We start from the raw sequence: 27277 nt of genomic DNA, 5'->3' as shown, positions 1-27277 counted from the left end.
ATTCAATCACGTAAAGTGACCAGAAATTAAAGCTACCCAACTTAGGCAGGTTGAGTAAACATATTAGACCAAAGCTGTATCTTCTGAAATCTAACAGTGCAGCCTCTTAGCTCGAGCCTTAGCAGAAACCCACTGTTTCTCTACAGCATTACTCCATCACTGTGTCAAAAATACCCTTCTCAGCCCTCCCGTGTTTTTAAATAGCCTGATAAGATTAACTAATATTTCTGCATTTTTCTTATACCCACACATTTTTAAAGTACCACTAATAATCTTTCTCTCAAAGTCAAGCTCTGATTGTAGTATACCTTTATGTTTACATGTACATAGAGTAGTATGTAAAAAGAATAAATCATGGAATTGCATCCTTACACATGCTCACATTATGCTAATCTGCAGACACGTAATCAGGAAGGCTTAATACATTACAAACACAATTAACAGCCAGAAGAATCAGAGAATCGACCCTTTTTAACAAGGGCTTGAAACATAAAAATGTTCGGATTATATATGAGCCTTATCCAAAATTGTGAATTATATGTACACAATGCATAAAATACAGTCAATTTCACGTCACATCTAGGTTAAAATTGAAACTGCATTGAGCCATGGGAGCAGCTCTTCAATTCATCCAGCATCTCATTGTATCTTTAAATATGGATAAATGCAATTTAATCAGCCACTCCTATTGATTATTTCCAAGTTAACCTAAGCATTTATCCAGGAAATATGCAACTATAAAAGAAAAGAAAATCATGTAGAGCACAGCATCCCCATAATAATCAGCAAGTTAGCAAGAGTGGGTGAAATCTTAAGCCCTACCAGAATTAATGCAAAACTCCCATCAACTTAAACAGGACCATCAAAAACTCACGACAGATCAAGTCATAAAGACAGTAGGCAGTCTGTCCCTGGGGGAAAAAAAAAAAAGATAAAAGGAGCAAAAAGAAGAAGTAGTAGTTCCAGAAAGGAAAGTTCAGATATTTTAATTTATTTTAGCAATTAGTGCTTGAATCGACTGAGCAAAAGCAGCAAAATGTATTCTGCTCCCTAGGAAAGTTAAAAAAAAAAAAAAAACCAAAAAAACGCCATAAGAATCCCACAATTCAGACTTTCTGCCTTGGCGTGCCTCATCTTCATCACAGTGGAGCTTCGGTAGAGGGATCGATCCATCTAGGAACTTCTGAGTTGGTGCAGAGAGCTTGAAATTTCAGCTTCTCTCAGCATGCTGAGGCCAAGTGTTGACCAAGTGAACATTTCTTCCCTCCAAAAACTTTCAACCATCTTTGTCTCCCAACCATCTTTGTCTCTCCTGCTGCAGAGGACATCCCTGGTGGAAGTCTTGATGCTCACTGCAAACCCCAACAGGCCACTCACAGCCCAAAGGCAGGTGGACCAGCACCTGGTTATATTGACAAAGACAAGCTATGGCCAACAAATTTTTCAGAAAAGTGCATTAAACTAACCAGGATTCCCTGGGGTCCCCCCTGGAGACTTAGGAAGAGAAGTTTCCATGTTTGAAAGTCTGGCCAGAGCTCTGTGACAATAACTAGATAGAAGAGCTTAATAGTTGCCTTCATAAATTAACAAATTCACTAACACATCCTTTTTCTTAAATAACAAATTCAGATGTTTGTTATCTCTATTTTTTCCCTGATTCTAGTCTCTAAATTTTTCAGTGGCAGCTATCATGACAAGGAAAGTAAAGTTTGGATGAAAAAAGAAACTAAAATTTTGTACCATCTGTTAAATGACTTCCAGTCTGAGAGAACAGATGCTGGACTTCACTATCAGTTTTTGATTGATATAGAAGTATTTTGTTAATTGGGGTTAAAACTACAGCTAAGAGAAAATAAGTTTCAGAGAAAATATGAAAGAACAGTTCAAATTCTTCTCAAACTACCTGGTCACTCAGAATATATTTTGGAATTTTGGTAATCACCATATAGCATTAAAAAAAAAAATTCCTTCTGAAAGAATAGGACAACATTTGAAAAACAGAACATTCTTTTCTGCTTAGATTCTATAAATACTATGATTAGCTCAAATGGTTCATCAGAGTCATCCCATCACCTGAACTGGATAGCAATGTTCTTGTCTTATATTACATGTTTACTGTTTTATTTTATGCCTTACTGTGCATCTATCTTGCCCTCTCCTAGAAACAAATCAGTGAATTCAGTTTCATACGATAATCACCCCTCAAAAATGTGATCAACTATTGATTTATCAGTACATACCATATAAAACAGCATATAGTCTAACTACGAGTATTTCTACATAGAACAGAACTACCACTTCAACATGTGCCAAACACCAAAATGCCAGAAGTGCCAAAACAATTAATCTCATTAGGAAAATTTCAATTATAAAATGATTGTGAAGATAATTGTGGCATAAATAAAGAGACTTAATGTTTACTACATGCACTGAAAACTACTTAATCTACCAACAGCTCTGTTTTTTCTAACTGGCATGTGGCTGCAAGAAAGAAGCTTAATGTCAGGACAAAGATGTGTTTGCAGCAAAGGAAATGCAGTACTAATTTCAAATTTTCAGCAGCAATATCCAGAACAAATGAATTTTCTCAACACTTGCATAAGAGAGCATAGCTATATTCTAAATGCAGAGTTCAGCTGTTTGTGCCATGTTTTTCATTTATCAGATATTATTACCCATGTTTTAAAACAATCTGTATGTAATTTAACCTACGTTTTTTTAAGCTTTCTATGCTTCCCAAAACATTATGCCAAAGCATATTGACTGACAATGAGAATTTTAGAAATGATGCTGTTGCAAAAATAAGAGCTGGTGTAATGTATTTTACTATAACAGGTTTCTACTTCAACAATAAAAACCTTTCAGCCTTTTGGGACTTCTCACTTCCCAGCACGAACCGGGGGGGAAAAAAAAAGAAAATCTGAGTGCCTTCTCCACTGTTACCTATCCAGCTTTGACTGTTATCCCTATAGCTGACAGAGGGGTGCTCTTCAGTGGTTGGACTTGATGATTTTAAAGATCTTTTCCAATTGTAATGATTCTATGATTCTACATTTTAGGCATAGAGAATTCCTTTAGGCCTAGAGGACTCCTTTGTACAGATGCAAGCCAGTGAAGCATGGTGAGATTTTAAACTCCAAATATATCTGCAGTCCTCATATAAGGACACAAAATGCACTTGTCATCAATAGTATTATATTTATCTTTTAAAAAAATCAAAACAATAACAACAAATAAACCTGTCTCACTCTCCTTGATGGTAACAAAAAGAGCATTCAAAACATGTCTTGGAATGGAACAAATGCCACCTTTTTTTCCTTTGATTTTTTTTCCTTTTTCCAATTTTCATGGTTATAAAATGCCAGCAATAACTAAAAATCTCTCTCAGCTCACACAGGTCTGACATGACACAGCACTCTGACGAAGTTCAGCCTCTGCTGTAAAATAAGACGTGCAATAAACATTAAGATGCACGCACATTTGGCCCTGCAAAGAGAAACAATGAACAGTCAACTGAAATCTTGTGTTGATCTTCAGAATTACAGTTAAGATTGAGACAACATTTATATGCAAGTCATCTGACTATTTATTTACTCAATTCACATGAACTTAACTGGAGGTATCAAAGAATCTTAAAACAGATCACCTTGAGATGAAAATGTTCCCACCTCCAGAACATGTTGCTGAATCCCAGTTGTTTGCTCCTGCTCACTTATGTGCCATAAACTATTTGTGATCTAAGTTGAAACTTTCCCTTCATGTCAAACAAAGGGGCAAGGGATTTATGAGTATTTTTTGTTTTGAAACAAAACAATGATAGATTAGTTTATACAACTGGGGACAAGGAGTGAATTGCAACACTCTGTAGGGAAGCTAAAGGGGAAAAGGCATAAACTTCATGAGTAAATGAAAGCAGGTGCAACTGCATCATCAATAAGTCCGCATTAATTTGGTATAAAGTAGTGTAGAAACAGACCCACCAGAGCTTTCTAGGCAAACATTAAGTCTATGAAAAAGCTCTTTTCCGCTTGATAAACTTATGTACTCCAGCTGATATTCAGAGGTTGTAAAAAATTTCATCTTTTTATAAGTAATATAGGAACACCTTTCCCACATACAAAAACAAAGCTTCAGGACTTAAAATTGCAAAGTAAAAAATGTGGTCACAGTGTGACCAAGACAGTATCTCTTTTAGAAGACTGAAGACAATCTGCAGTAACATCCAATTAAGAGTTACTGCATCCTCACTAATTGTGCCTTTGCATTAATATTTAGTAATAACTATGTTGAAAACAAATTTATCCTCAAAAGGGAAGAGTTAAGTAGTAAAACAGGAAAGTGAGAGAATGACGAGATCATGCAGGAGAGTAGTAGTGCGCCAAAGGAAGTCAGGAATGCCATGAGAAAACAAGGGAAGTGAAAAATGGTGCAAGACCAATGAAGCATATTAAAGGAAATGTATATTTTTTGCACTAAGCAATGGTAAACTGGACAATATAATACTGAATAAATAAACGACTGCTCAAAGTTCAGTTCATATTCTAGTACCTTATGTCACCATTGAGCTTTATATAAATCTCTTATTTTAAGAAAAGAGAACCACTGTTAATTGACTGCATCATCTAAAATAACTATTTTGTCCAGACGACATTCTCTCCTTCACAGAAAATTTGTATGATGCTCTTCATTTTGGAAACAAAATACAGATACGGCTTATAAAACTGCTATATACTGACAGGTAAGAACAGTTTTTGCCCTTAAGAAAAAGATGAGTTACGTGACACCTACTGCCACAACATGCTTGAGACTGAGGTCACTGGGATGAGAAGCACTTGAGTGGAAGTCAGCAGGTAGGCCCAAAGCTGGATCACTGCTCCTCCGTACTAGAAGTGGTGTGCCTAAGAAACAAAATGAAGAGCAAGGGTTCAAGGGTGCTACAGGAACACAAGGCAAAGATCATGTGATTTAACTGAGAGGTATACAGCTCCTAAATAGGAGTTTGCCTGTGGCAATGTCTGGCTGGTAAATTACCAGATTTGATAGGTTGTGCCATTTAGCATTTACTTAGCTAAAAAAATGAGAACATTTTAAGCTCTATTATACAGACTTTCATCCATAAGCTGCATAATTAAGTGAAAACCGCTGACAAACAGGAGAAAGAGGCCCCTTCTCAAAAAACCAAATAGTTGTATGTCTGGGACCACACGCACCATCAAGTTCTGACACGGAAATTGTACACGTGATCTAAGGAAAAACTGTGAACATGGGAAGAACTCGACTGCTACTGTTAGTCCCTATAACTTGGGTTACAAGTAGTTACTTAACTAAACCAGAATATGGTCTAAAGCCTTTCACTCCACACTAAAAACAGCTCTCATTGTGCTGTTCTGCATTAACCCACCAAACTGGGATCTCACAATCTCATTTTAAACCATTTCTTACCTTTTCCTAGTGTATGTATGAATGACAGACTGAGCAACAGCATGTCTCTCCCATACCAATGATACAAGCCCACATTTAACCTGTATGGTAGGTCACTATCATACATGGTCATAAATTGTATTTCTATAAGCTCACAAGATGCCATCATCTGCCACCATTACTTCTGTGTCATCCCACTCCAAGGCATGTAAATGACAGATCAGGCACAGGTTTTTGGGTACAGAAGCAAATGAAGGATAAATAGATAATTTCTTATATTAACTTTACTTAGTATCTAAAATGCCTTGGATTGGCTCTCCAGAGATAGACTAAATAAGGATATAGAGAGGTGTGGAAGAAGATGTTTTATTCGCAGCAGATCTGCCTCCTTCTACCAAATGCCAGGATTCCCAGGGAACAGATGTAGGCAGTTGCAGTTGTTTCAGAGAAGCTGTAGACTAAACATCTTCGTCTTGCAGGTATCTTCAATTAGACTGACCAACTATTCACCTCTATTCACATGCTGTCTGGGAATAACCTCAAAAACCAGTCAGCAGCTTCTAGCAACACAGCCATCCAGTTATTGGAATATGCTGTAAAACACTCCCTGCAAAACTTGCAGGTGGAGGCAAGAGAGAAAACACTTTCTGTACGATGAGAAAGGAATTTCTCACATTACCCAAAATGAAATTAAACAAACCCTACTATAATAGAAGTATGAACATATGATAGTTATCCCATTACAGAGATGCTGACAAAATTTGAGTGACTGTACCATACTCACTCTCACCACAATTTCACAATTAAAGCTGGAATAAATACTAGCACCTAATGCTGAGGAACAACCAGAGAATCTAATGCTCTTACTCTTCATCATTGTAAGCAATCATTTTTTGACTTAGGTAATTCCTTCTATGACCACTTATGCAGGAAATCAATATGAAAACTGAAAGTAAGACTTAAATTTGTAACCTCGTAATGAAGGAATGCTCAAAAATCAAAAGGTGAATACAAGCGACTATCATCTTGATATCTAGAGCTATGCAAGTTTTTATACGGAGAGTCTAAAAACGGGACTGATCACCAAATTTATGCATTTTGTGTAGTTTTCCAAAGTCAAAAGGAACCAAATCTCTTCACTCAAATATTCCTGTTCTTCACAAGGTCCTGAAGAGAATTTTTTTTCCCCCCTCTTAAGAATATCTGAGAGAAGATGTATAAACACTAAAGCCAAAAAATGCTGAATTTTAAGTTACTCCCTGCTTTAAGATAAACATTGATTCCTTAGAATTTTTTTTCCTGTGTACAACTAAACTGCTCCTGGTGACCTGTATCCAATTTTTGGTCTCTCTTTGATACAACAGTCTGAAAACAGATGCCGAGGTGCCTTTGTATGATCCAGCATAATTTAGTCTCCAATTCTTTTTGTCATAAATATAAACAACACGAGGAAACCTTGCTAAACTACCAGAAATTCTTTGTAAAAGTACCAGTGGTACTTTTTTTTGTAAAACTTTCACAACTCGATAATCCACATTCAAAATTTAAATTAAAACATACTGTTGTTTATACTCTTCAAGGTCATCATCCCAGTTCAACTTTTCTCATTTCTGCCCTCCACTTTCCACAGTGACAAATCAATAGTAACTCAAGGGGTAAAAAATCAATCCCCACAGTCAACTAAATAAGCCAAAGATTGGAGGTAGGGGAATCCCACTCCAAAAAATCACTTGTTTCAAACTCACTCCTTCTCCCAAAGCCAAAACTCTAAAATTAGATTTTGTCTTTTCCTGAGCTGTCTTCTACAGTCGACTCCTCATTTCTCTCTCATTCCTCTGGCTGAGAGAAACATGAAGTCTCCCATCACTGTGACTACTGACAGGACCCTCATTTGTTCCAGGGCCTCCCAGCCTGTGTAGCAGTTGAAAGAATATGTCTCCTGTGCCACACCATTCCCATAATGCTTGATTAGTAAGACGGGATCATACTTTACCATTTCTGTCATCTCCTTGTATTGACTATTGCAAGGTGCAGCATTTTACCACATCCCCCCCCATGCTCAGTTTTTAAGATCTCCTTTCACTTGCTTTCTTCCACTGTGATCCAGTGAAGCAAAATTACATGATCCAATGCTCAGTTTACAGCTGTATAAACTTTGAAACCAAAGTTTGCAGGATTTGCAGGATTACAGAGAATACTATTTTCCAGTTTGGAAAGATGGCCTTGCAACTATTTGCTTTTCTTTTTATTCCTGCATGTTTCTGCTTGTTGCCATGAGGCTATGAAATCTAAGGTGTTTGTCTACAATGCTTTCCTATTTGCATTTTAAAAAAAATGGACTTTTGGATGATTGTTTACAATGCTTTCTCTTTTCTCCCAATTCATTGTAAACTTTAGGGTCCTACAGATCATTTTCTTGTTAAAGAGAAAAATCAGAGTCTATTTTCTTATTTTTTAAAAACCACATTTACTGACATACAACATCATTTTTGTGCAGGGATATCACAAATCATAACATCACTGTGAATCATGTCAGCTGTAGTCTTTAGGTAAAATTATCCAAAATGGTCCCTCTGGCCCTTATTGTTTTACATGCACACATCACAAAGGCACTGGAGTACAAAAACAACCTTTTATTATATAAAACTGAATCAAAATGCCCTCCTTAATAGAGGAAAACAAATGGCAACCAGGAAGATTATATGAAAGACTTGAGAACAAGTGGTACTCTCCCTCTTTGCAGGAAGAATGCTTTATTCTCTTTCAAGACACAGCAATTCTGAGCAGCTCCCTAAACTAATCAGCCTCATATTCTCTGCAGCTCAGGCTGCTCTCTGCCATAAGAACACCTTCCCTGCCACTCAATGCATCCCAGTCAGTGCTTCTCCCACAAGCAGTTTTGTTTGTTTTTTTTCCCAGCCTCTCCCTGCCTCTTCAGTACTGCACATGCAGGGCTCTTGAAAGCCATGCTACCTTGCATTCCTCCCCAGATCCATCTGCCTAGGACTCTACCTGACCCGGGAGTCAGATCACGTCCATTAGACACACCTATCTTGTATTTGTTCATCAGTGTCCTGAGACATGGATAAAATGCTCTTTCATTTTTATGTCTTTAGACATACTATAGACATATATTTACTTAAGAGACACTGTCATCTGTTTTAGTTCTGTGAGGCAACAGAACCTTGCCTTTTTCCTTAGTGATTGTCCGTTTGTCATGCTGTGTTTCCATGTAATTATATTCACACTCTTGCATTTTTGCAGAACATTTAAAACAACCAGTGTAAGCTCAAACAGAAAACTCATCTTCTCCTTGAACAATGAGACACAGAACAAATCCTTTCTGCATATGAAGTTGATCACACAAACGCATTATTTACAAGCACTGTTGTTTTGTGCCAGAGTAGTGCTTTGTGTTTTAAACTTAGGAACTCAGGTTAAAAAAAACCAATCTCATCCTGCTTCATTGCATTAGTAATTTACAAACAATGAAAATTCAAATATGTGCCCAAGACTAAAGTTCTTCTCATGATTATGGTTTTTAACCTCAGTCACTTTAGGGTGTATTTCTTTGTCTTTCAAACTATGCAAGGAATATCTTCTATTGAGGTACCACAGCACTAGTCAAGTACATGCGCATGTCTCAGCCTTACTCACAATGGTACTCACAATGCGTACTCTTAGATACAGCTGATAAAGTCCTGTGTTTTTTCTACCTTAAAGTAACCTATCATTTAATTTCAAGCCATGTAGATCAATCTTTTCCTTTTGCTAGCAACATCCTCAAAAATTAGTATCTACATAGATTCGTGGTTAACAGTGTATTTTCCCTGAGCTCTTGTGTTTTGGAAATATTTTTTTTAACTGCAAATATGGTTGAAACAAGCATATGGTGGAAACCACACTTAGATTTAAATTGGTTACATTAGGAAAAAAAAAACAGAAGAGAGAAGTTCTGTCATTTGTGCACAATTAAAAACTGAAAACTTGCATCAACATAAAGACAAAAGAAATATCACAAAATATCTCTATTTTCTTATTTTGTTTTTTTTAATGTGTTTGGTTTGGGGTTTTTTGCTTTTTAGTTGGATTTATTTTAAATCTCACTTGAAAGCTGTACACAGACATTAATACATATCCTAAAGGAGTGTACTCTGCTTGCTTCATTAAGCCCTTTGGCAAATTAAAAAAAATTAAAATCAGCATTTGAGGTCAGCAGGAGGATGACTAACCTGAAGAAATGAGTTTAAGAACACTGTGCAACTTCAAGTAAATAATATAAGGTTTGGAGTTCAGGATCTGAACATCATCAGGTGAACTCTGCAGCTGCAGCTGTCCCTCCTGGGTCTCCCTAAACTCTTCAGGGTCTCTAGGCTCTGAGTTCTGCCATCAAATTTGATGCCTAAACTTAAGACAGCTGATTATCACTCAGGGTGACCACTTTCACAAAAGAAAAATATTATTCCAAACATTCCTTAATTTTGCTCTTAAGTCTCCTTGCCCAGGAAAATGCAATTTGCTGCTAGGCTGATTTTTTTAGGTTTGGTGGTTTTTTTTGTTTTTTTGGTTTTTTTGTTTTTTTTTAAATTTAGGTTGCAGGTTGCTGTTACAGGGCCAAATTCAGAAAACTAACAAAGACAACCACAGTTTATCACTCACAGTATTTTCAGTAGGCTGTGCTATCTATAATGCAGGCAAATTACATATTAAAAATTTATTTTAATATACACATATAAACACTCTCAAGATGACTTTTGGGTAAGCTAACAAAAAACATAGGAAATGCCAGCAAATGGGTTACCTCTCCATCAGTGGCAATTAACACAAGATTCTTCTTTGCTTGTTTTTTCCAGGTAACAAAGAAATATTTTAGAGGAGAACAAAAGATACACTTGGACAGAATACTGTAAGTGGGTAGAAAGAGATTTACAAAAACTCTCTTATACACTTGAAATGATAATTTTTAATGCTGCTCCTGCATTTAAAAATGCTGACTGCTGAAAAAAAAAAAATCTGTCCATCAAGTGCGTATCAAACTATCAACTGTTAAGGGCCATGTCAATGCCAACAACTGCTGACGGCTTCTAAACTACACTGGTCTGGTCAGACAGACAAATTTTCTCACCTGCATATGTCTCAAAATATATCTTTAGAGCTCCTTCTTGACAAATCACAACAAAATTTCAAATCAGAGTTGCAACAAAACACCATATCCATACACTATATTCATACACATACAAATGTGAAATTGTACTTCTGACAATTCTCATCTGAGAATCCTCTGTACAGACACAATAAAAACAACTACCATTTAAACTGGAAAGTCAGAATGACTTTTCAGCTGCTCCTATCATGAAACAGTTGAGATATCAGAAATCAAATATTACAATATTATCTTTAAATATAAGAAAGTTCATTAATATACGCCTATTTTACTTCATCAGAGAATTTTCATGTTAATAGGCATACAGACAGTTCTGCCAGTCAGCGCTTTTTGAAAGCATGAAGCAATCAGAGTGGGTAAATTTGGTTACCCTCAGAGTTATTGCTTACCACCACCTGAGGCATAATGTGATGTTCTGCCATGTACTACAAATGTAACCGACATTAGCTTGTACACTCTACCTTGAGAAAGGATCATACCACTTCATTCTTTATTTTTTAAAAACTTAATGCTCTGGTGATGTGACTTATGTTTAAAGCTAATTGAAAATTGCTCACGATGGCATCTATCAACACAATTTCAGATCTACAGCTATGTCTTCTTTCCAAAGTGTACTTTTTAAATTCCCATGGATACGAGATTAAATTACTGAACTAGAATGATCTAACAGTTAAGACAATTTACTTAAATCTATACACAGATGAAAATCCATTTCCAATAAGATCTCTCGTTCATGTAGTAGCCCAGTGCAGAACAAAGTAGTTCCGTATCACGCTAAAAAAGGGTGTAATTTTTCTTACAAAGAAAAACAAAAGCAACTATCAACAAGGCTTTAAACAAGAGATTATTTTAGGGTGGTGTTCTTCAGTGCCATAAATTCCAAAAGATTTATTTCCTCTGTGTCCATGTATTAAGTCAGATTTCATTTACAAATCACGAAAACTGTTCTCACTGTTTTTATGACAAGAATGAAATTTCCCTGTTGTTCTCATTTTCAGAAATGGTGCCTAATGAAACAACTATGGAATGTTTACATTTACAGCTTTTAGTGTGTCAAAGGTGGACATACAAGAATTACATTTCAGTAGTAAAATTAATTTAGATCCCACTGTCAGGATCAAAATCCACATCTATATGAAAATAAATTAACCACTTCTTATCTTAAGGCACCAGGATGCATATATATGTTGATATAGAAGATGTACAACTAACGTTGATCCTTTCTCCCTGTTTCAAAATTTCTTTCAAAGTTTCCAGCTGAAGGACAGAATGGTAGTTTGTAACTTAACCAGGTATTCTTTTCTTACATTTAAGGTCACAAAACGTGTCAGACCTAGAATAATTTCAGGATCTTCTCATCTGTATCAAGACAGTGCTACTTTCAGCTCCTCATGAGATAGGGTGTACACAGTTATGAGATGGCTGTGAGGACCATGACTCTTCCAAGTGTCTTGGCTACAGGTACCACATGGAAGAGTCAAGGCAAGGGGGTAAAGAGCTGCAGCAGAATCCTCCTGGTGCAAGGATTAATCACATCACTCACAACAGGGAGTTGTGATCTTTTTTCCCAGCCTGAGCTCTACAAAAATATGCAATTCTTATCCTTGCTGATCAAACTGATGAGGAGCTTTGTGAGAACACACTGGCTATTACCAACAAGAATCAGTGCTTTCCACTACAGGTCAGTATTTCTCTTACTCTTGTCCAGGTGAAACATATTCATGAACCACACTATCATTCTTCATTCACTGACTGTAGAATTTCCCTACCTACATGCATAGTTTTTGTTTGTGGGGTTTGAGATTTTGGTTGATTCTTGGGTTTTTTGGTCATGTTTGCCTTTTTAAATGGAATCTCTTTTAAATGGCATTCAGATGTCAATGGTAACTAAACTTTACATATACTTAAAAACACCAGTCGTCTTAGTCATCCAACTTGCTGGACACAGCAAAAAGCACTTACCTCATTAAACACACTGGCTTTTTAAGCAGTGTTATTATCTGTAGTTACTGAATTTAAATCAATCATTTTAGGCTAATATATCCTATAAGATCTTAAAACTAATATATCTCAGACTCTCATACCTCATTTTTATTCACAGATTGAAAGGTGAAAATAAGCATTTCTTCTATTTCAATTCCTATCCCATTTCTCAACTTAAAATGAAATATTTAATGAACTGTATTAGTTCAATAATTGACACACAGAAAATATTCTGTGCACCTGCAAAAGACGTCATGTTGCCAAAAAGCCGGTTTAGCACTTCAGCAAACATCAGTTACAGGTGCTTATGTTACTTTTCCACAGTTCAACATTTCAATTTTCTTTAAAACTTTGGCAGCTAAACTGTACACCCTGAATACCACTTTGGTAACATTTTATTGCTTGTAGCAGAATAGTAAAAGGTATTTTTAAAATATTTTAATAGTACTTTAAAATAGTATCATAAATTATGACATTAATATAGGTTTTTGTAAAATTTAAATATGATCTCTCTTTTATATATCTGATCTAAATTAAGAACCTTTTCTGTTTTGACTTCTTAAAAAATGAAGTCCTACTATCATTATTTGCTATTCTGGTGATGGTAAACTAGTTTTTTTCTCAAATTTCAAATTTCTTCCTGCCAATATTAAAACACATTACGATAAAATAGCAAAACCTCCCGAACCTGAAACTTTGTGAAGTTTCAAGGAGTGATAACAACATAGCAGCAGCTATATTGGGTCCACTTCACTCATTATCCCACATCTAGCAGTGGTAGCAAATACCCAGGGAGAGGGCATAATAAATGATTGTATTCTACTAGCTGGCAAAAAGTAGCATTTGAAAGATTACCAAACCAGAGTGGCATCTAGACCACCATACTTTAACAGTCACTGAGGAGCTACCTCCTGTGAATTTGTCTAACTCATAGATTTTTGGCCTGTAACTTAGCTGAATGCTTCGTGAAAAAAGTTAGCTTAGGGTTGCTTTGGTTTGTAATCTGTTGAATGATAGTTTTGCTCAATATCCCTATTTCTACACGAGGAGGAAAGTGAATAATTTTTCCCTGTTAATATGCCTTAATATTTAAAACGGTGAGATGACTATGTGTTTACAAAAGTTTAAAAAGGATGCAATCACAGAGGGTCATTTGTCCCTTTTTCTGGGAAGGTTAATAAAAGATAACCAAAATACTCTGCAGGATTCATCTTTCTAGTGAACATACTACATTACTCTTTTATTTAATGTCTACAGTAAACAGACTTGACTCTAATGAAGTAATGAGTTACAAATAAAGCAAAACATAAATCAACAGCCAGAGAGTCTATAAGAAAATCGTGTGACATATTGCCAACTATGTTCAGGAGCAACAAATACACCACTCTTCATTTACTTGGCCGAGATTCTAGTTATCTGTTGTGAGATACAATCAAATCTGAAGTGGCACTTCAAAGTAGAGAGACCAAAAAAGTATTAACTAAGGCTCTTGAAAAGGTAAATTAAACAGAAAGCAAGAAGAACTATATGCCAACAGGCAAGCTAACTGAATCATTTAACTGCTATTTGTAAGTTCTCTAACTATGACTTTGTAAAGATGAGTTCACTTGTACACTAGAACATAATCATAAACAATCATTAGTGAACAAACATTGCAAAGAATGTGTAAAACCATAAGAGTCTGGTTTTTTATGGAAAAAAAAAATCTACTACCTCAAGACATTTATCTAGAATCTTATGTATTTAATCTGAACAATTTCAAGCTATCAATCAGACAAGCTCATTTTCAACCTGAAATAAAAATTTGCCATATTGTCTCAGAGCTAATACAGCACAGAGTACTGCAGAGATTTATAAATACACATACTTACTCCTTTGACTTATATAACACCAGAGTGTACTGACAGAGACTGCACAGTAGGAGTCTTCCACTATGATACTATATTGTAGCTTTTAAAAACCTTAAGATGCAAATATTCAGCTTACTAAGTAGGCTTGTCTGTTTCTTTTTAAGGGGTAAGGCCTTTGAAACCCACTATGCATCATAACAATATACAAATACTCATAAAAACAGCATCATTACAAAATTAGCAAAATAGCGCAAAAGTGGAGGAAAAACATTTGATATCAAATAAGGCTTATAAAAAAGCAGTGTTCACTTTTGTAATAAAATTTATTACATCATTCTGAGTCCCATTCATCACCTTTCGGAAAACCTTCTCTGAGGCAATAAAAGGCTAGAAATCTCAGCTAGAGAGCTACTACAGCAAAATGTGTAACTTGTGATGGAAAAATACTTTTCTGCCTCTTTAACAAATTTTCTTGGGTATAGGCCCTTGCCTCAAAGCAAGGCATATTAAACAAAGTGCAAAGGGAATAAAGACAAGGGGAATAATTGATGAGAAACAATCTTTGGGGAAATCAAAAGGATGGAGTCATTAAAAGAAATGGGGTTCTCTGGTAACCAGGTATGCACACAAATTTATTACCTACATTACTAACAAATTATTGAGTATGGGGAAAGGAAGGAAAGACTGGCTTTTAATATATCTTTACAGAAAGCACTATTGTATTCTTTTGCTGCAACAGAAAGATAAACTTCAGGTATGCAGGTGCAAAGTACATTTCCATGAATCAAGGACAACTAAGTAATAGCAAGCTTAAGTGATAAGGTCAAAATATACCAAGCCTGCACTCTGACTGAAATGAAAAGTTATCTTCAAAGCTTTAGCTTGCCTGAGAACACAAATCATTTGTTTTAGAAATACAAGTAGACTTTAATTGATCAACACAATTCTTTAAAAACAGATTAAACTGAATACTGCAGAGGAGAAAAATCTATTAAGTACACTGTTGTCCTCACAACACCTATGACAAAACAGCACTGAACATTTGATATCACTACGGGAGTAGCCTTCCAATGCAGAGAAAAAAGTTGTATATGTGCTTAAGAAAATATGCAATATTGCCTCAAATCACAGACAGTAGCATGTGCTTTCATAGTAAATTTCTTTTGAAATCGACCCATTTCAATATGTTAATCTTTTCTGAATCATACAGGACAGAATTATTATATGCATCTAATACACTCAACGCACTGACAAACATCAGAATGCTCAGCCAATAAACTTACATTGTAACATTAAGATGAACAGAGTAGCTTTTGTGTAAGAAAAAGTGTCTTTCTCACTTAGTCTGACACAGCATGTATGCTGTGTACAAGCATTAGTAACATTTTGTTTATCAAATGAACAGTTTCAGTTAATTACTTTTAAGAAAACATATCCATGTCATCTCCTCTGTATTCAAAAATACATTGTATATCCATAGACTTCCAACACAAATTTGAAAGATGTCTAACCAAATATACGCTAAAATGCCCCCAAGTCTACTTGCAGTACTTTGACTTCAAAGCAGAAAAGAAAAGAATCCTTTCTGAGCTCTGAAGTCCCACTAAAACAGACGACATCTGTACCCTCAAGGTAAAAATTTAAGCCCTGCCAGGCCTAGCAAGAGAGAAACTCTGGGAAGAAATCGTGTCTCCCATTTCCTTGGACTTCAAACTCAGACTCCTGACAATGGAAGCATCTCTGATGACTGACTTATCAACCTAAACATTCGATGCATTCTAACTAAGTGGCTTAACTCCATGAAGCACAATTTAAGCTAGAGTAAGCCAAAAACTACCGGAATACATTAAAATGATTAAGTATATTCTCTATCTGAAGTCCCTGAAACACCTTCAAGAAATTCAATAAGAGTGCAAGTAACCTTTCCCAAATGTAAAAGATATGGCCATACCAGCATCAACTGCAACAAATTGGAAAGTCAAGACTTTCTAGGCCAGTATTTATTATTATGTTGGAGCATTCCCCGCTAGCAATATTTGTTTTCAGGAATCACAGAACCATTTAGGTTGGAAAAGACCTTTAAGATCACAAAGTCCAACCATTCACCTCACTGCCAGAGCCATCACAAAACAACCATATCCCTTGGCTTCTCATCTACATGCCTTTTTAAAAATCTCTGGGGACAGTGACTCCATCACCTCCCTGGGCAGTTTGTTCAACACTTAAAAACCATTTTGGTGAAAAAGTTCTTCCTAATGTTCAATCTAAACCTCCCCTGGCACAACTTCAGTCCATTTCCTCGTGTTCTATCATTCATTACCAGAGAGAAGAGATTGACTCCCACCTCATCACAACTCCCCTTTCAGGTAGTTGTAGAGAGTGACCTTATCTCCACTCAGCCTCCTCTTCTCCTAGCTAAACATCCCCAGTTCCCTCATCCACTCCTCATCAGACTTGTTCTCCACACCCTTCACCAGCTTTATTGCCTGTCTCTGGACATGCTCTAGCATCTCCATCTCCTCCTTCTAGTGAAAAGCCAGAACTGGACACAGTATTTGAGGTATGCTCTCACCATCATCAAGTACAAGGGGACTATCACTTCCTTTGTACTGCTGGTCACACTATTTCTGATACAGGCCAGGATGCCATTGGCCTTCTTGGCCACCTGGAACATTGCTGGCTCGTGTTCAGCCAGCTGTCGATTAACATGCCCAGGCCCTTTTCTGCCGGACAGTTTCCCAGCCACTCTGCCCCAAGCCTGCAACCTTGCCTGGGATTGTTGTGGTCCAAGCGCAGGACCTGGGCACTTGGCCTTGTTGAACCTCATACAATTAGCCTCAGTCCATCGCTCCAGCCTGTCCAGGTGTCTCTGAGGGGTCTTCCTACCCTCCAGCACATCTACGCTCCTGCCCAGCTTGGTGTTAACTGTGATTTTTAAAAATGTGCACTACAAAGACACTATATAAAACATCTAGAACTGAAAGAACTGACTGTAGAAAAGCACAAATGCCCCAATACAGCTTGAGTTTCAACTACCATTGCCATTCGCAAGCTTATTTTAAGAGAGAGACTATTATTAACCACCATTCCAAACATCATTTTCACCAAGTCTGCCACTTCTCTAGAACATTGATCAGACGGGTGTATGTGTATACGTATATATATGAAAGAAGAAAATCCTGTTCTTCAGAGATGTGATATAATGCAAAGGCATGCAAATTTTGACACATCAAAGACCGTTCAGTAAGAAAAGCAATATACTTGTCCTACTTAGCAGTGAAAGCTTCCAAAGATAGGAGTTAAAACTCCTGTAGTTTACAAGAGAATTTTGTAACTTGCCATCAATAACTGTTATAAGCAATTATTTCTTTATGTAACCTTAATTTTAACTAAACACCAATAAATGTAAAAACTCATTAAGAAGCCAGATATTATTGTAGTAATCAACAATCAAAGGAATTTAATTGTGTCTGCTTTCTATAATGCTTGTACTCAGAAAACAGCTTTAAGAATCTTCAATCTGATTTCTCAAACACAGTGAGAAAGTGGAAAGAATAATTAAAACAAAAAAAACCCCATCATGGACAGACCTACACATACTTCACTTTTCTTCTGACCTTAGTATTCAGAAGTGACAAGTATCACCAAATACTGCCTGTCTGCCTTCAGGCAAAATCATAACTACTTAACACCAATGAGAAGAGCAAGAGAAACAACTTCGAAACAACTATGTTTGTGTGCACTTAACCATCATCTATCAAATAAAGCAAACAAAACACTGAGCCAGTCACAGAGGCATTTCCAGCTCTGAGTGCTCTCCTTCCTGCCCATATGGACTGAAAAGGAAACCACAAAACTGACACCATGAATAAACTCAAACGTCTGAATCTCTTACTCTTCCCTTTTCTGTTCCACTACCTTCCCGTGCAAGGAAAGCTACTAGAAAAGAATGCTAAGCTATTAGATGCAAAAAGAAACCAGAAAGAAGGGTCAGTAGTATGCTTAGGGGTGAACAGAAAATTACAAGATGGCTTACGGGAGCCAACAGGAAAAGTTATAATGATATATTAGTGCTTTTCTTAAAAAACAAAAAAATCCCCACATTTCTGAAGTGTCTGAATCATGCTCTGCAGGAATAGTCAGCTTGCAGTTGAAGCTAATGATGACACAAGGCATTGCTTACAGACTAGTAGTCCATGAAGCAGCACACTTTCACTGGTCATTAGCTTAGCAATAGCCTGCAGGCCACTTTCACAAGAAGATTACTGGTGGGTAATTATTTATTTGGACTTATTAAAAACTTCCAGTTTTTAAGCTGTCAACCATCTAAAACAAAACACTTTGAAAATATTTTGAGAAAAAGATATCAATTTGTACATAGTCCACTAGTTGTTACCATAAAGTTGTGTTTTACCACTCTACATTGTCAGTTCACTTTTAAGAATTGTAACAACAAATGCACAGTTCTTCAAAAGCCTCGAACTGTTAGCTAGAGAATGCTAGACAGGACTATTTGCACATACTGTTAGTATCCCTTATATACATAACCCCATCCATCATATTCTCCCTAAAGACCTTAACATGCTACATACAAACATCATTCACTACTTCAGCAAAGCTGTCTTTTTAAGATGAGAGGATAACTGTTTCATCATACATCAGCACCAAAAAAGCAGTTAAGAACACGAAACAAAGGGAATCAGTCAACGAAATCTGTAAAGGTAAGTCTTTACTTTGGGAAGTCTTCTCAGCTACAATTCCTCATCAAAGAGAAATATTTAGGACATGATATATACTCAGAAAACCAAACCAAGCAAACAAAACACATCCAAAAACAACACCAACAGAAAACAGTTCCAGTTAACCCACTAATTATCACGTAAATATATAGACTTCCAAATGTTTCATCATTCCAAACACTTGTTAGTTTACTAGTTCTTGCACCGATGAGTATAGCTGCACACAATTTGTCAAAAATTCAACATAGTACATTTTGCGGCTACAAAGGTAAAAGATCAACAACAGCCGCTAGGTAAAATATATTCAATTAAATGGGTATTTGATTAGAAAGCAGAATAAAGGAAATAAGTGTTTCTTAAATGACTCTGATATACCAGTTTTGAAGAAATATCATTGCATCTCAATTTATCCATTCAAAATAATTTTGTCTGATTCTGTAGGCTCAGACCAAAGTAGGTGCGAAAGCAACATAGACTAGAAATGAAACACGGTTAGAGAAGACATCTAATCCCAGAGAGCAGCAAGATCTTCTTGAAACAACTAGTTATCAGTCACTGTCTGGCTGCAGTGAACACAGCATAGAGAAGTTTAAAAGTGATAATTAACATACAATAGCCTTTATGTCAGGCTGGAGAAGGGCTAGGGAGCCAAACAGCCAAAAGACCATTTCTGACATTTTAACATAAACACTTCCATTGGAGTTGATTTTGTCTATCAACAGTTTTATATGCAAGACATAAGGTAAAAAATTGGTAATGACAAATTCACAAGAATATTTGGGGTTAGAGATGTTGAAGTTGACCTCCATTCCATTTTTCAAATATAAATCGGCTATTTAGGCACTTAGTTACCTGTATCATTATTTGAAAATTGATGTACTGTACACATCACTAGTGCACTCTGGGAAGTTCTGCTCACAAGAAACAGTCTCCCAAGACAAGCTCTCTCTGTGGCCAGTTCAGCAACAGTGTCTCCATGTTAACTACATAGCCACAGAAATACCGATATCAGTAAATTGTTTCAAAACTGTTTCAAACAATTAACTGGACACATTAAATGGTTGTGTGCTTCTCAATTTTGTAATAGATGTTAACAGCTGCTTTATTACCATTCCTATTGTAGCTTGAAATACATTGTTTACTCAATCATATTTTCTGTCAAATGGGGATTTTATTTTATTTTTAATAACAGATCTGCATTTATTTCATTGTCAACTGAAACATGGCCACCTCGATTTTCAGTACTAAAATGAAAGGCTATTTTTGTTTCGATGGAAGAAACTGAATATACTTGAATCATGGATAAAATATAGAAAGGGAACTGAACATAGGGACCTTCTGCAGAACATACTTTCGGTATTCTACTCACTAAATCAAAAAAGACAAGGTACTTTTAAAACCTACACAAACAGAAAAAAAAAATAATTAATGTCCCTTCCCACTCTAGGTTTCTACACAGATGCAAGCATTACTTTTCCTACTCATCCAAACAAGAATGAATACAGTACTGGTAATTCTCAAATAATTATGGTCATTGGGGATGCAGTACATGTGACATCATCATTAGGCTTTTATCTACATCCAAATAGGTTATGGCAGGTTTCAGTAGATAAGTATTAGGGAGCCCTGGCACAGGCTGGCCAGGGAGGGTGTGCAGTCTCCTTCTGTGGAGGTTTTCAAAACCCACTTGGACACTTTCCTGTGCAACCTGATCTAGGTAGACCTGCTTGAGCAGGAGGGTTGGACTGGATGATCTCTAAAGGTCCCTTCCAACCCCTACCATTCTGTGATTCTGTGATGTCTTGAACATAGAAAAAATAAATCATGGAGAAACAACTACTGTGTGTCATCATTTCACTAAATGATGCTTAATGGGAAGATACCAGGGATATCAAACCCAGTACCACATTGAAACCTATGTACCTAACAAAAGTGAATGCCTACATTTCCCTCAGTAATTTCAGCCTTGAGTATCAGAAACTTCACTAAAGTCTTGTCAGCTTAAGAAACTATCAGGTGTTGCTTACTTTGCAGTCTGATTTCAGACACTGTCAGCAACACCTGCTAATCCAGCTCTGCAGGGGGAGGAGAGAGGTGCTGAAGCATATTTGCATCTCATTTTTTCATCTAAGTCAAATATGAGATTGAAAGTGAGCCAGAATAAAGCAAAGTTACAGATGATAAAGAGAAAAATGATGGTAACTAACACATAATGGAAAAACTATGATTTCAGACAGAGTCAAGCTGATCAGTATTGTTTTGTAAAGAGTATTAACCCCAAAAAGATTGACTACTGAAAGAAGTAATCATATAATATTTTTAAAATATATATTTCCATCACTACCCTATCTAGCCAGTAAAGCCTTGAAAATTAGGTATAAGATATTATAGACTTAACTGGATCAAATACACAATTTATAAAAAAGAAAAAAATTGAAGGCAGTATCTCAAGTGTCTTTTCTTAAATCAGTGTCATTTCTCTCATGTTGGAGAACAGTAGTGTTGAGTTTCACATGCTTAACGTTTTCTCTGAGCAGATCACTAAATGGACACTGTTTCTACAAAAAAAAAAAAGATGGGTCTGGTTTCATAGAACATAAAACACCCAACAAAAATTAACAGGTAAAATTTCATAATGTGGTAATTTATATAACAATGGATTCCCTGCAGTTCATCCCTAAAGGCATTCTGTAAAAGATAAGCACATGACAGTTCTTAAAGCACAGATCTACCATGGAAAGCAACGTTAGCTATGTATATACTTAATCACATTCTTGCTCCAAAAATAAAAAGAGCTTTTTTTAAATTATTGTTATTTATTTCTGCTAGCAAGTGGGAGTCAAATCAATAATTAGATGGGGAGCCAGACTACTGTGATTCAAGCATCAATGATATTGATGCAACCAAATTGTCCTTCTATTTCTTCATTTACTTTTCAATTTGCCTCTGGTGAAACAGGGACATAATTTAAGGTCTGTGGACTTGTATGGGAACAATAAACGCAAAAATTAAGACTAAAGAAATCCGGAAGAGAACACAATTATATTTCAGAGTGCAGACTGAGTTTATAGGACTGACAGGTAGAAAACCTTCCATTTACCTTGTAAAATGTAACAATATGAAAGAAAAATCATTGAGACAAACACGTCATGTTTATGTTCTCTATTTTAAGAAGCAAGCGCTCATTTTAACTTCAAATATATATTGTGCTGAAAACAAAATAGAAGCCTAACTGGCTGTTCTCCTCATGTTATATTTCATCTCCTTTACGCTCTACAGTAGAAGGATTCCATAAATGATATGATAACTGAATTATCTAGTAGCTTACTGGTGAGTGCAATAGCTCTAGCATTTATCTGTTTTACATAAAATTGTGTGAGGCTGAAATACTCTTCTCTCCAACCCTCAAACTACATGTAACAACAGTATGTTAGACTGCCAGCTACACTCAAGAATATGGGGTGAATTGGGCAATGAGCTCTAGTGGAATGCAGAGAAGCCTCTCCTGAGCATTATTCATTTGCTAAATGCTGTCAGTGTGCTACTGCTTTGCAGACAGATGGTAAGAGGATTCACCTTCAATCTAGTTCTGAAAGCTTTTGTATCTATTATCTAGGTGACAGCTTAGCCTGCTCTCAATCCAAGAAAGTATTTCAAACTGCTTTGTGTTCAATGTTCAAGACACTAGCTCTTTATAATTGGAAACCAGCGTCTGAACTTTTGGCCTTCCAGGCACATTGAACCAACACGGGACTAAAATTGCAGCATTTCACATAGTACCCTCTGATATAAGAGGGAATTAAGGAGCAGCCTCTCCTAATCACAGTTTGCTCACCTGAAAGACAGATAGGCAAACAGACCCTGCTGAGCAACTTCTTCAAAGGCAAAGAGCTGAACTGCTTTCAATGAGCATCATCTCTCTACCTCCCATCTACAAAACAGGGCACTAGCTCAGATAATCAGTAAAAGTACTTAGACACAGCAGTTTTACACTCATTGAATCCAGGTTTCTCAACAAAAACACAGGAGGTTTTTTTCAATTACTTTGTTACTTCAAAGTACTTTGCATAGGTTTCATCTCATCTGCTCTCAGAAGACTACAATGATGGATTGTCAGCAACCTACACAGTCAAAGAAAGGAGAAAAAGGAGACCCCAGCTGTATGGTTGAGTATAACATTCAGCAGGACACAAGGCTCAGGTGCAAATTTGCCACGCTCAGTTGCAGTTTTCAGCATCAACTGTTCAAAAGCCCAGCTTCTGTCAATAAATTTGTCTTGGCTGATTTACAAGGCAAACAATGGGGTGCTAAAAAATTCTTTAAATACATATACTCAGACTACAGACATATACAGAAAAGAAAAAGGAAAGTACTATACATTTGTCAAAAAACCAAATAACCATGCATAATATACATACCCAGTTTTAGGGTAGAAGGAGTCACTTCAATCTCACCACCGATCGGCTGAAAGGCAGCCAGCTGAGCCGCAACCTCAGTCTCAAAAGAGTCTCGGCTATTTCTGTCTGTCAAATTGCCACTGGTGCCATCAGTCTTACAGTGAGTTTCTTGCTCATCATAAACAGCAATCAGCTATCAAAACAAAAGATAATACAATTTGTATATTTACATATTCTCAAATTTCACTTTTAAAAATAAAACAACAAAAAACTTTTCTTTCACTGGGAATACAAAATAATGATCTCATTGAGAGCAGCTAACAATAAACATACAGATTCAGGAAAGCATATATTTGTGTTTAAATACATTGACTTCAAGACGATTTAAGTATATGCTTTATCACTTCCCTGTGATGACACACTTTTCCAGAGCTAGCATGCTTCCATTAGTGAGCATTTTACATTGTTCCAAAACATTTGGGGCTGAACGTGGTTAAAAACATAGAACACCATTTAATTTTTGGAAGTGGAAAGTATTAGTATTTTAGAAAAATTTTGTGTTACTGACTGACACACTGCACAAAGGTAACGCAGCCATATAAACAGCATTTAGCAAGAGAATAAGTGTTTTATTTATAAACACATAATAATTACATTCCAAGAGATGACACATCAGGGAAAATGTCAGAGTGAAGTTTTCCTAGCCACCCAACCTGTATCTCTGCATGGAGGAAAGTTTCTTGATCCAGCTAGGCACACATATATACACAGGTCTTACCCCATCGTGTGTCTATCATCTCCTTCTCCCTTGCAAGCTTATTCCAGATACATTGTTTCTGAAAACTGTCCCTCAGGAACTGACTCTCACAACTTCTCACACACAAGAGGTCAAGATTAAGTAATGACAGACTGCAAAGTCTGCTATCGAAACTCAAGTCAATGTTGACACTGAAATGACCAAAAAAACACCACCAGAAAAATCCTTTTTTGCTTCAGCTAACCTGGCCTTTCACAAGGATCTTTGTTTTGGTTCCTGCTAAATGCAAAGAGTCAAGATTCTCATCAACAAATGATTCGCATGCATGCAGTTGGTTCTAAATTGTGCTGCAGATCCAGGGAAACAGTTCTCTGTGTAAAAGTTCTAGGGAAACAAATAAAATTATTAATTCCCAATGAATTTAAACAAATCAGAAGACTTGCTGTTCCCAACCACTTGACACACCAGAGCCCTCTCCAAGAGCAGCACTTTTCCTGCTCCACTACCTGATGCGGCAGAGTTCTCCTGCTGTATCAATGACAATCTTTGTCTAATGAGCATTGTACCAGGTATCTTCATCTTAAGATGTTTGTCTATTTCACTTCTTCCGAATTGCTTAGGATTATCCTAATGTTTTTCTCAGCTAATCATGAAAAAGTCCACAAGAGACACAGTATTAGGCAATTTCAACACATATACAGAAAAAGGTTTAAAGGATTGATTTGCTACCTCCCCCATAGAATCATAGAATGGTAGGGTTGGAAGGGACCTTTAGACATCATCTAGTCCAACCCCCCTGCAGAAGCAGGTTCACCTAGATCAGGTCGCGTAGGAACATGTCCAGATGGATCTTGAAGACCTCCAAGGAAGGAGACTCCACAACACCCCTGGGCAGCCTGTGCCACTGCTCCGTCACTAGCATGGTGAAATCATTTTTTCTTACGTTTAAGTCGAACTTTTTGTGTTCCAGCTTGATCCCATTACCCCTTGTCCTGTTACTATCTACTGTAGAAAAGAGGGATGTCACAACCTCCTGACACTCACCCTTTAGATATTTATAAATGTTAATAAGATCACCCCTCAATCTCCTCTTCTCCAGACTAAACAGCCCCAGCTCCCGCAGCCTTTCCTCGTATGAAAGGTGTTCTATACCCTTGATCATCTTCGTGGCCGTGTGCTGGACTTCCTCCAGCAGTTCCCTGTCCCTCTTGAGCTGAGGAGCCCAGAACTGGACACAGTAAAATACACATTTCTGTGTTATTTTAAGGTATGCACATGCACTCTCTCTATAAAAATATTAGTACATCAAATCTTCTCTGACACTCTCAAGAACTGTCAAAAACTATATCCTGTGATATAATATATACCAAACAGAGACAAATATTTAAAGGAACTTATTTGCCTAAGGGAAGAAATGAATGTATGAGAGCAAGAAGATGAGAAAAAAATGAAAGAAAGATCCTGAAGTGCTTCTAAGAAAGAAATTGACATTTTCAGGTCTTCTAGTCATTTATAATTTCATTGCTGGAAATGTGTCAGCTCATATTTACCAATGCATATTTCAGAGATGCACAAAATCCCTTAAATAATTACGTAGAAAACTTGCTCTCTTTTTCCACATGAAACCTCTTTCCTCTCCACAGATGTACAATTAGCTCTTACAACATACAATTTGGTTTTCATTTGTCCAAAGCATATAGGAAAGAAACAATGTAAAGTAACAAAGAAAACTCTCCTTTTCATTCCTGTATTACAGAGAAACTACCCAGGTGTTCACACTACATTCATCACCAGGCCATCACTATGCCCCACAACTGTAAGCACCCACAAAGGCTACCTTAGAGTGAGACACCAACCAACCACAGCAATTTTCTCTAGTACCAAGAAAGAAAGAAAATCTCTGTGGTGTCTTTCATCTGTTACAGAAGTCCATTATGATTCAAAAAGTTCCACAACTGTTGCCCACCAAAAGGTTTTCTTTCTCAATCTAACTCTTCCTGCGGAAGCTTCATTTCTAGGAAAGGGCCTGATACTAATAAAGAGGAAATTTGAGATTGCATAGGGCTATGGCACTGAATGCCCTTTAGGGTAATACCAGGACATGAAGTTCATTTGAGCAGTTGCAACGTAAAATAGAGTAAATGGAGCTCTGCTGTGATTTGATGGGAATAAACAAGTGAATTCCTCAACTGGATTCACATGAGTTTCCTTGCACTTTCACATCCTATGATATTAAATGCTCTTGTAATACTCTACACTCTATACTCCCCCTGAATGTTACAAAGGCCAGAAGTAAGGCATAGCTAAAAAAAAAAATTAGACAAACTGATAGAAAAGACCAGCAAGAACTGTTAAATGGAAACATGCAAGCACTACCTCAGACTCAAAAGACCCCAAAACGTGAAGTGGTACAAACTACAAAGGTAAACCAGGAGAACACATTGATGTAATTAACCTGTTTCTATATGCTCTCTTCAAGTATTTTCCACTGGTCACTAGCAGAGACCAGAGCAGCAGTCTAGCCCTGCATTGCCACTCTTTCAAGCTCACACACATCACAGTGTTATCGCATACTCAGGTCTCCAAGCACTCCACATTTTCCTTATGTCCCTGAAGTTTGACCAGAACTTCAGAAGAAAATATAGAATTATTTTAACAGAGAAATAAGGTCACAAATAGACTTCTAACATCTGAAAGATATGGTAGATACCAGTCAGCCCAGAAAGTCAAATTACACTATGGCTACACCACAACAACTTCACTGGCCTCCTGCTCCCATCCTGGTGTGTCATTTTGTGCAGTGGGTGGCCATGTCCCACATGCAGGCCCTCACAGACCCACTTCTCCTCTCCAAGGGTCACTAGCCACCCAAGGCCCATCCAGCAGTGCAGGGTGAGGCATGAGGTAAGCCTGGCCAGGGCCAGTACATCCAAACACCTTCTCCCTGGGCTGAGGGTGTTCTGTCT

General features: G+C 36.9%; 1 protein-coding gene across 3 annotated transcripts in view; it reads right to left on the bottom strand.

Moving 5' to 3' along the window:
• The window catches only part of PARD3B (par-3 family cell polarity regulator beta), a 407820-nt gene that overhangs the window by 265001 nt on the left and 115542 nt on the right, over positions 1 to 27277 (bottom strand). For all 3 annotated transcript variants that reach the window (XM_062004452.1, XM_062004454.1, XM_062004453.1), the window contains exons 3-4: positions 23576 to 23747; positions 4789 to 4898 (exon numbers count right to left, since the gene is read on the bottom strand). In XM_062004452.1, coding sequence (XP_061860436.1) covers positions 4789 to 4898; positions 23576 to 23747 — 282 coding nt within the window. The remainder of the gene's footprint in view (positions 1 to 4788; positions 4899 to 23575; positions 23748 to 27277) is intronic.

Source organism: Colius striatus, chromosome 11, assembly GCF_028858725.1.
Source record: "Colius striatus isolate bColStr4 chromosome 11, bColStr4.1.hap1, whole genome shotgun sequence".
NCBI lineage: Eukaryota > Metazoa > Chordata > Aves > Coliiformes > Coliidae > Colius > Colius striatus.
The sequence above is the reverse complement of the archived record's forward strand: the minus strand, read 5'-3'. Positions and strand labels throughout refer to the sequence as shown.